General features: G+C 49.0%; 1 protein-coding gene across 1 annotated transcript in view; it reads left to right on the top strand.

Annotated features, from left to right (window-relative positions):
- The window catches only part of PLEKHD1 (pleckstrin homology domain containing, family D (with coiled-coil domains) member 1), a 36,319-nt gene that overhangs the window by 14,420 nt on the left and 10,116 nt on the right, over positions 1 to 11,783 (top strand). The window contains exons 2-6 of the mRNA XM_006884742.1: positions 1,791 to 1,884; positions 2,239 to 2,328; positions 2,492 to 2,568; positions 3,438 to 3,529; positions 4,601 to 4,653. Of these exons, the coding sequence (XP_006884804.1) occupies positions 1,791 to 1,884; positions 2,239 to 2,328; positions 2,492 to 2,568; positions 3,438 to 3,529; positions 4,601 to 4,653 (406 nt within the window). The remainder of the gene's footprint in view (positions 1 to 1,790; positions 1,885 to 2,238; positions 2,329 to 2,491; positions 2,569 to 3,437; positions 3,530 to 4,600; positions 4,654 to 11,783) is intronic.

The raw sequence follows: 11,783 nt of genomic DNA, 5'->3' as shown, positions 1-11,783 counted from the left end.
TCTTGATTGCATGTTCGATCTATCTCCGACTGTAAAAGTTGGTAGAAATCATCTATTTCTTCTTCCTTGGCTCTGGTTGTTGGTGCATATATCTGAATGACAGAGGCTTAGAGAGGTGAAGCTAATTGCCTAGTCCTCCTGTCTGCTCCCAAATCCCGTGCTCTCACTACCCTCTGAATTTCCCCTAGAACAATCAAGGTATGTCTGTCGAGGCCCACAGAACTAAGGGACTTGGGCCTCACTTTCCAGTGAGTCAAGGTGGTGAAGGGAGCGGGGATGTCAGTGTGGCTTGGGCTGGTGGCCAAGGCTGAGAAGGGTCTAGCCAGGTGAAGAACAGGTGGAGGACATATGTTCCAGGTAGAACATCAGAATCTGTATTTGCAAGATAGTGGGAGACCTGGTGAGGTGCAGGGCCACGTGCTCAACAGTTGGCCACTAGCAGGCCATGTTTACTAGCATGGAGGGGGGTGGGCAGATGGATGAAAAGTTGAGAAGGGGGCTGGACTCCCCGCAGGTCACAGCAGCTCTGTGGGAGGTGCTGACAATCTGCTCTTCCCCCACTGGGCGTAGATAGACATGGGAGAAGAGTTACCATTATCAGTGGGTGGTGGAATAGGCTGATGGGAAGCTTAGAGCCAAGGACAAAGCTGAGCTGAGCGTCCCTGCTGTGAAGACACAAAGCTAGCTAGCTATCAGGAATGCCAGGGACTTTCCCTTAGCAGCTGTGGCCTCTGGAGCCTTCACGTAGCTGGGGGAACCTTGAAAAGGTGCCATCACGTGCATCAGCGGCTCTTCAAGGCCCTCACTGTGGTGTGCCGGTGAATGTTTACGAGCAGAGACGGAGGTGGGGGCAGCGGTTTATAGCATTCAGTGACTTTTGTGGGTCATTCCTCCTACTCTGGCTGATATCAAGCTACCAATGTGATATCACTGAATACAGAGTGATATCTGAGTGGCCCCTCTGAGCCAGCACGCCACTACTCTTAGTGCCCACCATCCACCCGTGAGTGCACCCTCATTAGCAGGACCCCGGGAGGAAGGAGTGGGTCATCCGGTGTGTCCTGAGCTCAGGGCCAGTGTTCCACTGAAAGGCCCTTGGTGTCATGTCACAGTCAGCCCCACTCATTAGTTCCAAAGAGTCCATAGGGTCAGTGTAAGTGCTTAATATGTTGGCATCAACATGTGACCTCCCCAACAGCCAGAAACTATCAGGTCACAGAAATCCTAACTCACACCTGAGTCCCAGAAAGAGGCTCTGGAGCCACTAGAGACAGAAGAGAATGCAAGATCACAGTGCAGGGTGTCTGTCCTCCGTAACCTCGTACCCCAGTTCCATTTGACTGTCACCTTTCATTATTATTTGCCAAAAGGGCCAACTTGGAATCTGAAATCCCACCCCCCTTCTTCCTGCACTGGGGCACACCCTCCCTGTGCTGGGGCACACCCTCAGTGAACGGAAATGGTGGTTCAAGGGACAAAAGGTTCCTGAGGGGAAGGACTAAGAATGCTTCTGCCAGGGTGCTGGTTCAGGGATGATGGGAGCAGCCAGGCTCAGAGGCCAGCCATGGCCTCCCCCTTTCAGCTGCCTGCTGGCCCCACCTCAGGCAGCCTGTGGGGGAGCGCAGCTGGCCAGTGGAGCCATTTGCCCAGATGTGGGACTTGAACTGAGGAGGATGAGTCTGCTCTCTGTCCCCAGGTGCTCCCTCTGTGAGCCCATGGTTCCCAAGAGTGAATGTCGTCCTCCCAAGGCTCACGCCTCCTACCATGATTGTTCCTCTTCCGCACTGCAGGTTTTTCATCATCAAAGAGAGCTTTCTGCTCTACTACTCTGAGAGTGAGAAAAAGAGCTTTGAAACCAATAAATACTTCAATATACATCCCAAGGTGAGACGGCCTCTTCCAGGGCCTCAGCTGGGAAGGGTCCGGTGCAGGCAGCAGGGGTGGGCCCTTGTGAGGGGGGAAGATGTTCTGTGGTCTTGCTCAGCCCAGCAGAGCCTCGTCAGCAGATCTCTCTGGAGAACAGAATCCCTGCCACCCTCCTGCTTTAGGTCCACCATTCTCCTGTGCCTCCAAGTCTCCCTTCCTCTATGGGGGTCAACTGGCCTCTGTCCAGTGGTTCAGGGTCTAGCTTCCACCCCGAGGCCCATAGCAGGACCTGGCTTTGACAGAGGCCCTCAGGGGTGCCTGTGTGACTGGGTCTGGGTTGAGACTGGGCTGCCTCTTCTGGTTCTTCCTCAGGGTGTCATCCCTCTGGGGGGCTGCCTGGTGGAGGCCAAGGAAGAGCCCAGCATGCCCTATGCTATGAAGATCTCCCACCAGGACTTCCACGTGAGTTAAGCTCTCTGCTCAGCCTGGTTCATCCCCAGGCTCTCTGGGAAGCCCCTTTCAGAGGTCTTCTGGAAGGCTGGGAGGGGGAACAGAGCTGTGAGCCCAGCCTCAAGAGCTTCTGGGAGCCCCACCTCTCAAGCAGCTCTGTGGCTCCTCCTGGCAGGGGAACATCGTGCTGGCTGCCGAGTCCGAGTTTGAGCAGACCCAGTGGCTGGAGATGCTGCAGGAGTCTGGAAAGGTGTAAGTGGTTACTGGAAGTGGGGCCACGTGAGGGCCCAGAAGGGGAGGGAGGTATGGGCTGAGCTGCCTATAAGCTCCCTGCCCTCCTGCTGGGTCCCTAGTGGGCAGTGAGGTCCCAGGAGAGAGCTAGATGGGTAAGGATCTTTTGCGGTGTCCTTGAGGACAGAGCTGTGGGAGTGGGTGATGTGGGGCAAGGGCAAACAGGCAGGTTTTAGGGAGTCTGTGAGGGGTCTTTGACATGATTCTTGAAAGTCATTGCTTGTCTAGGGTCACAGGGGGCTGATGTGGTACCTGTGTGTCTCCAACTCTTAGGAGCCAGTTCAGTATCATACCTTAGAGCTAGCCACCTCCCCACACTCACCCTACCTCCCTAAGAACCATTCATTAATCCTAGTAAGAACCTATTCAAAACCCGGCTGGGGATTTTGTAAATCTGGGTCCAGATCATGAACATTCCCACCCAGCACTGTCCATTTGCACGTGGCCTCCTGTCTGGCACCTGCCCTTGTGAACTGAGAGCTGCATTTAGTTCAGCCCTTAACTCTGAGTGTGCACATGCCAGGCCTCAGGTAAGTTGTGGGCATTCTGCGCTCTGGAGATGCTCTCAGCCCAGGAAGCACTCTCCTCCCTGCTCTCTGAGAGTGTTGTTGGCCCAGCCCTCAATGGCGCACTTTACAGCCTAGTCTGTCCCCCAGTTACAGTAACCGATCGATGCTGGTGGTGTGCCCAGAGCCCTGAGCTTGTGCTGAGATTCTGGAGGAGAAAGGATGGATGAAGACAGATGTGCCCATCCCTTCTCCTCTCCTTTCTGTTCTGACGATGTTGATCTTCCTCTTCTCCCTTCTTTCCCATCTGCCCTTCCTCTGCAGGACCTGGAAGAATGCCCAGCTAGGAGAAGCCATGATCAAAAGTCTGGAGGCCCAAGGCCTGCAGCTGGCCAAGGAAAAGCAGGAATATTTAGGTTGGCTGGAGGGATGGACTGGAAAACAGACCTTTAATGAAATGCTTCTTTAAAGATTGTTGTTGTTTTGTGCTGTCGTGGCTTTGGAACTGACTCATTGCTGCTCCTCCAGTAAGTTTTCCGAGGCTGTAAATCACCCAGGAGGACACTGCCCATCTTTCTCTCCCAGAGCAGCTGGTGGATTTGAACTGTGTGCTTTTGGGTTGGCAGCACAATGTCATACCAGTAAGCCACCAGATCTCCCTCCTGTAAAGATTACAGCCAACAAAGCCCCACGGAGGGGTTCTACCCCATAACACATGCAGTTATCCCGAGTCGCGATGGCAGAAAGTTTTAGTTTGTTAAGAGTGCTGGACTCCACTTTGTCATGTGCCTTTTAGCTGTTTTTTTTCTGAAGACAGCTTGGCCTCTCTGAGTCTCTGTTTTCTCAGCCTTAAAATGGAGATGAAAATAGTCCCTGCTTTCCAGGGATCTTTTAAGTGGTGAATTGTAATGTGGTGAATTAAGCTAAACAAAAACTGGATGGTTTGAATCCACTTCCCACTTTGCCCTTTCCCATTAGACCACAAGAGTTAGGTCACTGAGCCCTAGTAAGTGCATTCTGTTTTGGAGAGAAGGTGAGCATGGGGCTTCGGACCTTTACATGGAGCTCCTAGGTCCTGGCAGAAACTTTGGACCTTAGCGCTGGCTTCCCTCTGCCTGCTCCAGACACTCCTTTACCCCTAAGATCCAGTTCTCCCTCATTAGCCAGAAACTAGTATAGTGGGAAGAAGGCTGGGGGTACCCCTCTACTGTAGGCGTGAGGTGGTGTCATGCAGGGACCCACTTGAACTCCAAGGATGAGACTCTACCATTGCTTTTGCACGTACAAAGCAGGCACCGCTGTCCCTGGGAGGGTGGCAGCTCAAGACGATGGAGTAGTGTCCATCGCCAGAACTTGATCCAACTCTCTGGTTCTCATGATCGTGGTAATACACACCTCATCCTTGGGAGAGGCTGGGATGACCCCCCCACCCCCAGGCCTTTGAGCTGGAGCTAGCTCTGTGAGAATGTGTGTGCTTGCTTTGGCAGACAAACTGATGGAAGAGACAGAAGAACTCTGTCTGCAGAGGGAACAGAGAGAGGTAGGTGTACACTTGGCATCCCTGCCCCTCCTCACACACCCCTCACCCTGTGAAGTTCTTAACAACCAAAGGGCACTGGCTTGGGTGTCCAGCATTAGGGAATGATGTATGAGAGCTGGATGCACAATTTGCTGGAAAATAAAATAGGGCCGTGCCGGGGGCCAAGTGAGATGACAGTGCTTGGGACTTGCTGCAGCTTCTTGGCAAGAGGTGTGTTCTCCTTGCCAGCCTCTGGGAGGAAAGCAAAAGGCTGGTGCCACCCTTCTAGGCAAGAATGGTCCAAAATGTTCTTGAGCTGCTTGTCAATGGTGGTATTCATGGGAGGTTGTGGGTGGCCTCTGTTATCCACAGCCAGGCTTCTGGCACTATATGGCGATTGGATTTCATGAGCTCAGAACACCCTTCATTCTCTAAATATCAACAGTACAAGTCCTAAGGGGGACAAGCCTTAGAAGCCCTGGTGATGCAGTGGTTACGGTTTCAGCTGCTACCCAAAAGCTCAGCAGTTCAAATCCACTTTGTGGATTTCTTCACCCTGTGGAGAAAGATGTAGCAGTCTGTGGGGCAAGTTTTCAAGCGATAGAAAGATTTCTGTTCTGTTTCATAAAGTCACTTTGAGTTGGAATCAACATGTTGCCAACAGGTTAGCCTGTGGGATAAAGGAGATCCTTGCTTCATTTGATAGCTGAGGAGACACTGGAGTCCCTTCATTTAGACTTCCCACGTCAGCACACCTTGCATATTTCAGAGTGTTGTCCACCATCCTGCAGCTTGAGGAAGGGCAGTGGTTACTGACTTGGACTCTGAAGCCAGGCTGCCTATGTTTGCATTTGAATTGTATCATTTGTGGCTGTGTGCTCTTAGGCAAGTTACTTGATCTCTCTGAATATCAACATCCTCATATTAAAAAATGGAATTTTTTTTTAAAAAAGGAAACATTCTGTTCTACCAAGGATGTTATGATGAATAAGTAACATGTTATATGTGAAATGCTTGGCATATAGTGCATTCTTTTTTTAAAAATTTTATTTTATTAATTTTAATGAACATTTACAGATATTTTAGATTTTCATTCATTCATTGTTGCACTTTTTTCTTTACCCCCCTCCCCTTAGTTTGCTCCTCTCTTTGAAAAGCAAAGGGTAAATTTCTTCGTTGGTATACAATCCTCCCCCACCCCTGACCCCTTACTCTGTCCCCTCCCCCACCCTGCCCCAAATGCACTCCACTATAGTACATTCTTTTTTTTAAATAATTTTAATGAACATTTACAGAGAATTTGGATTTCCATTCATTCATTGCTGCACTTCTCTACCTGCCCAGCCCTCTCCCCCTGCCCCCCCATATAGTACATTCTTAATACATATTTGTTGCTGGTAGTATTGTTGTTGTTATGTACCCACAAATTAAAACTGATGCATAGCTGACCCTTTATGGGGTTTTCAGATATAAATTGCAAACTAGGAGATTTCCCATCTTTCTCCTGAGGAGCAACTGGTAGATTTGAACCATCTGCCTTTGAATTGGCAGGACAACTCCTTACCACTTGGCTACCAGGTCTCCTGTTAGCATTATCGTCATGGGTATTAAGCACCCATTCAATACTGGAGCTGCCTGGGGTCTGAAGCTGCAGGAGACAGGGTCTGATGCAGTCCCCTCTCCCTGCACGTTTGCCTCTGTCCTTTCACAAGCAAGTCACAGGCTGGTGCATCCTTGACTCAGTGTCCAGTTCTGAAAGGACTCTAGATAAGTCCTCGCCCTCTTAGCTCGTCCCCGGGAAGCCTGGACCACCCCTCCTTGAGCTCAACAGCCTCTATAGTCAACAAGTCTTATGTCCTCTTTGTGTCCTGAGCCCTCTGATGCCAGCACAGCATCTGGCCCAAAATGAATGCTCGGTCAGCGTGTGGGGCCTGAATCGCTGGGTCAGACACAGCAGGCTCCAACACCTTTACATCACATTTTCATTTTAATCTGGGAAGACAGTCCGTTCTCATTTTCCTTTTTCCAGTATTTCCCCCAGATATTGCCTATTTATTTTTCCAGCTGGACTTCACAACCATTCCGTCAATCACTAAACCCAAATCTGTTGGGGATTTGCATTAGGATTGTGGGAGTTTGAGGCGACTCAGCATCCTGTCAGGCCTGAGCCCTCTGCTCAGTGGTGTCATGGGCGCCCTCTTGTCTCCAGATGCTCTTCCAGGTCCCATGCTGGAGATCTGGTGTTCTCTTCGTACACTTCTGCATGTTACAAGAAGTGAGACTTTAACTGAGTTGTAAGCAACATAAAGACAAGTGATGCAGGAAACCAGGGATAGAATGGAGTAACACTCCCACTGTGGAGAGAGAGACTTATCCATCAGAGAGGCGAAATCTGGGGCAGCAGTCAGCTGGAGGAAAATTTAGACATTCTATCTAGGTCTTTAGCCTCGAAATGAGGGCAACGGAGACCCACTGCACACAGGCCTCACTTAAAGCCACAGTGCACTGGAGGAGGGAGGCCTGTCAGCTGAGAACTCCTGGTAGAAAATGTGCTGAGACTCACACAGGCCCAGCTGGCATCACAGTGAGGGCTGCTCTGGGCAGGCAGAGGAAGAGAGGTGTGCCCATGTTCCATTCCCCTGTCAGCTAAGTGCTCTAGATCAAGAATAGGACTCGGACTCTATTCCTGGTTTTGCACTGAGTTGTCCTGCTGGGGATTTTCCTTCCTCAGTTTTCTCATCCACAATATAGGTCCATCTATCTATCGCCTAAGTGCCTATCCACTTCAGGTCACAGGGATCTTCTGGGTGTATCTTAGGCCTCGCTTGTACATTTCCTCCAAATGACAAGAAGATTCTCTGGATCATTTGTGTGATCCCTAAGAGGCAGCGTGGCTTAAAGAAGGACTCAGGGCTTAGAACTGGGAGCCCTCCATTAGTGTCTCAGCGCTAGCACTGACCACGTGACCTCACTGAGCTTCTATTTCTCCATCTGTGACGTTCTGATAGACTAAGGCCTGCTCCTGGCCCTCTCTGAGATTGCAGGGAGAGCCAGTGAGGCAGAGTACAATGAGCACTGCATGGCTTGGAAGGCACACACAGATGTAAGAGTGTGATGACGGCGCAACCCTGGCACCAGGAAGGCCTGGCACTCCGGAGGACCAGAGCAGGGGTGCATGGGAGCCATGCTGGGCTCAAATGCCAGGGCTCAGAAGAGCATATCCTCTCTTAGGCATGGGTTTTCCAGGGCTGCCTGGCCCCTGTGGCCTCATCTCCCTCCTCTTGGGAGGTAGGTAGCCCCCTGCGCACCTATCTTTTGTGGCTGACCTCTGAGGGATCTGCTGTGTGTACAGGGGCATGTCCAAGGAGAAACAAGAAATTCCCAGGGCCAGCCTGGCAGGGTTCTTGTTCCCTAGGCTGTTTGCAGTCAATATACAACTCCATGCCTCTGCTGCTGTCAAGTTGATGCCCACCGAGTGAAACTAGAAGGATAGAGTAGAACTACTCTGGAATTTCTAAGGCGGTGAATCTTCACGGAGGCAGATATAGTCATCTTTCTCCTGCGGAATGGTTGCAGGTTCAGACTGCCAGTCTTCCAGTTAGCCTCCAGACATTTATCACACTGCACCACCAAGGCTCTAATCTAAACCCCACTGCTGTGAAGCCGATTCCATTTCCTGGTGCCCCTCCTTCAGATGTCTGAGGCTGTAAACCTTTACAGCTCTACACATAGCTCACTGTGGCACCAGACCCCTTAGTTAGTATAATCCAGGGCTGTCGAGGTGAGTCTGACTCTGGGGGACTCTTCATCAAGTTTCGGAGGCTAGAAGTCTTTATGGGAGGAGACTGCACTTCTTTGTTTTGCAAAACAGCTGGTAGATTTTAACCCTTGATTTTTTAAAAAAAATTATTTATTAATTTTAATGAAAGTGTGCAGAGACTTAGAAACCCTTGATCTTTTGGTTAGCAGCCCAACACATAGCACACTACCAGGATCCCTTCGGTTAATATAAGGCAGGTACAAAGTGACAATATAGTCAGGGTAGTGAAGTTTCTTCCCAATTTCTAGTCTAAGTGCGGTTCCCTGCACTTAGCCAAAAGGTCCCTCAGACCCACTGATGTTGAGTCAATTCCAACTCATGACGAGCCTCCCGCCGGGTTCTGAGACTAAATCTTTATAGAGGAAACTGCTCATCTTCTTCCTGAGAAGTAAACCATTGTCTTCTTTATGGATCCAGCACACAATGAGATCTTTTTGGGATTCCATTCCTTTGTTCCCTGCAGATGAGCGTAATAGGTGCCAGGCACCTGCTGGCCTGGATGCTGAGCATGTGAAGAAGAGCGAAAGCATGGTGCTCTCCAGAGCTGAGCATCTGCGCCGGTCCCTCCCCCATCTGGAGCGTAAGCCACGCTGCTTATCAAGGGGATAGTAAGTGTGAAGAGGATTGGAAACTGTCCAGTGAAGCCTGATGGGCAGGAAGTGTTTGGCCTGGAAGAGAAATTTGGGGACAAAATTGTTGCTATGTGCGATCAAGTCACTTGCAATTCATAATATACCTTAGCTCTGAACCCTGCCCTAACCTGAGCCAGTCTCATTGTCTCTAACACACCTACCCCCATTACCCCAGTTACTATACCAATCCATCTCCTCCAGCGTCATCCCCTTCTGTGCTCTCCCGCCACCCTTCCAAGCATGTTGTCCTTCTCCAAGGACTGACTCCTTCTGGCAGCATACCCAAAGAAATCCTACAAGGAGAAACTTGGTTTCATCCTCTCCAGGACAGACTTGGTTTTCTCTTGGCAGTCCATGGTATGTTCAGTACTCTTCTCCAGCACCACAACTCAAAGGCATCTATTCTTCTTCTTTAATTTTTAGTCATTGTCCAGCTCTCTGACGCATAGCAAGTAATTGCAAAGACTATGGCCTGAATCAGGTATACCTTAGTCTCCAGACTGACACCATTGCTCTCCAGTACTCTGGAGAGGTCCCTGACAGAAGATTTTACCTAATGCAGTTTGTCTTTTGATTTCCTGACTGCTGGTACCAAAAGTGTTGATTGTGGAACCAAACAAACTGAAACTGAACAATCTCAATCTCTTCTCCATCTACCATGATGTTGCCAGTTGGCCCAGTGGTAAGAATCTTTGTCTTCTTGATGTTGAGCTTCAATCCATATTTAAGACTGAAGTCCTTGACCTTCTGCAGCAAATGTCTCAGGTCCTCTTCGGTTTTGGCAAGCAAGACTATATCATCTGCATATCATAGGTTGTTGATGACTCTTCTTCCACTCCTGATGCTATAAATTGCAGCCTCCCAAATGATCTGTTCTGCATATAGATGTGAGAAGTATGAATATAGGATACAGAATAGCTGTTTCAAATAATTGAAAAGGCATACAATCAAGGACCAGGCATGCAATCAAGGACCTCTCCAATTATTGAGGAGCAATGATGTCAGTTTGAAGACTAAGGTGCACCTGATTCAGGCCTTGCATGGTCTTTTCAATCACTTGCTATGCATCTGAGAGATGGACAATAAGAATTACAGAAGAATTGATACCTTTGAACTGTGCTGTTGGAGAAAAGTACTGAAAATGTCCCATGGACTGCCAAAAGAACAGATATGTCTTGGAGAAAGTACAGCCAGAGTGCTCCTTGGAGGCAAAGATGATAAAGCTTCATCTCACATTCTTTGGACATGTTAGGAGAGGCTGTTCCCTTGGAGAGGGACACTGCTTGGAATGGTGGAGGGTCAGCACACAGTGACTGCTGCAATGGGCTCAAGTACGTCACAGATAAGGAGGATGGCACAGGATAGGACAGGGTTCAGATCTGTTGTTCACATGGTCACTGTGAGTCACACTTGACTCAAAGGCACCTAACAACAACAGCATAGCCCCCAGGGGAGGTGTCAGATCCACTGATGGAAGCTAGGAGGAGGCAGGTGTGGGTTCAGTGGGACTATTGGGATGAAGCACGATCAAGTGTTCTGGGATTTCCATTCTTCTCAGAGTCAGCCACAGTTTGTTAAGGTCCACACAGTCAAATGCTTTTGCATAATCAATGAAACACAGATAGACATTCCTCTGGTACTCTCTGCTTTTAGCCAAGATCCATCTCACATCAGCTACAATATCCCTAGTACCACGACCCCTTCTAAACCCAGCCTGGACTTCTGGCAGTTCTCTGCTGATGTGCTGTTCCAGTCATTTTTGGATAATCTTCAGCAGAATCTTTCTTGCATGTGAAGTCAATGATATTGTTCTGTAGTTTCCACACTCTGTTGGGTCACCTTTCTTTGGAATGGGAACAAATATAGATCTCTTCCAGTCAGTTGGCCAAGTGGTTGTTTTCCAGATTTCTTGGCACAACTTGGTGAGCACATCCAGGGCAGCATCTGTTAGATGAAATATGTCTATTGCTATATCATCTACTCTTGGGGCTTTATTTTTTGCTACTTCCTTCAAAGCAGCTTGAACTTCTTCCTTCATCACCATAGGCTCTTGCTCATATGTTGTTTTATTAAATTCTTCTGTGTCTGCCAATTCCTTTCTATACAATGACTCAGTATATTCTTTCCAACTTCTTTTGCTACCTCCTGGATTGTTTAATACTCTGCCTAAAGCATCCTTGATTATTGCAACTCGAGGTTTGAATTTGTTCTACTCCAGCTCCTCGCACATTTCATTGTAATATTTTGCTTTGTTATCCCGTGCTGCCTTTTGAAATCTTCTGTTCAGCTCTTTAGTATCTTGAATTCTTCCTTGTGCTTTGGCTTCTCTGCACTCCAGTGCAATATTGAGTTTCTTCTGACATCCATTTTGGTCTTTTCTTTCTCTTCTGTCTTTGTAATGAACGTTTCCAGTCTTCTTGGGATGATACCCTTGATATCCTCCCATCTGGTCTTCGAAACCTATACTTAAACCAAGAGACAGTCATCAGAACAGAGCAAGGAAACACTGAGTGGTTCACAATTGGGAAGGGCATACGCCAGGGATGTATCCTGTCTCCACACCTTTTCAACCTGTGTGCAGAACAGATCATCCGGGAGGCTGGGCTCTATGAGGAGAAATGCAGCATCAGGATTGGTGGAAGATCTGTCAGCAATCTGCATTATGCAGATGACACAACCCTGCTTGCTGAAACTGAGGA

The sequence above is a fragment of the Elephantulus edwardii genome, unplaced genomic scaffold (assembly GCF_000299155.1).
Source record: "Elephantulus edwardii isolate Elephantulus edwardi_28Jun2011 unplaced genomic scaffold, EleEdw1.0 scaffold00037, whole genome shotgun sequence".
Lineage (NCBI taxonomy): Eukaryota > Metazoa > Chordata > Mammalia > Macroscelidea > Macroscelididae > Elephantulus > Elephantulus edwardii.
The sequence above is the reverse complement of the archived record's forward strand: the minus strand, read 5'-3'. Positions and strand labels throughout refer to the sequence as shown.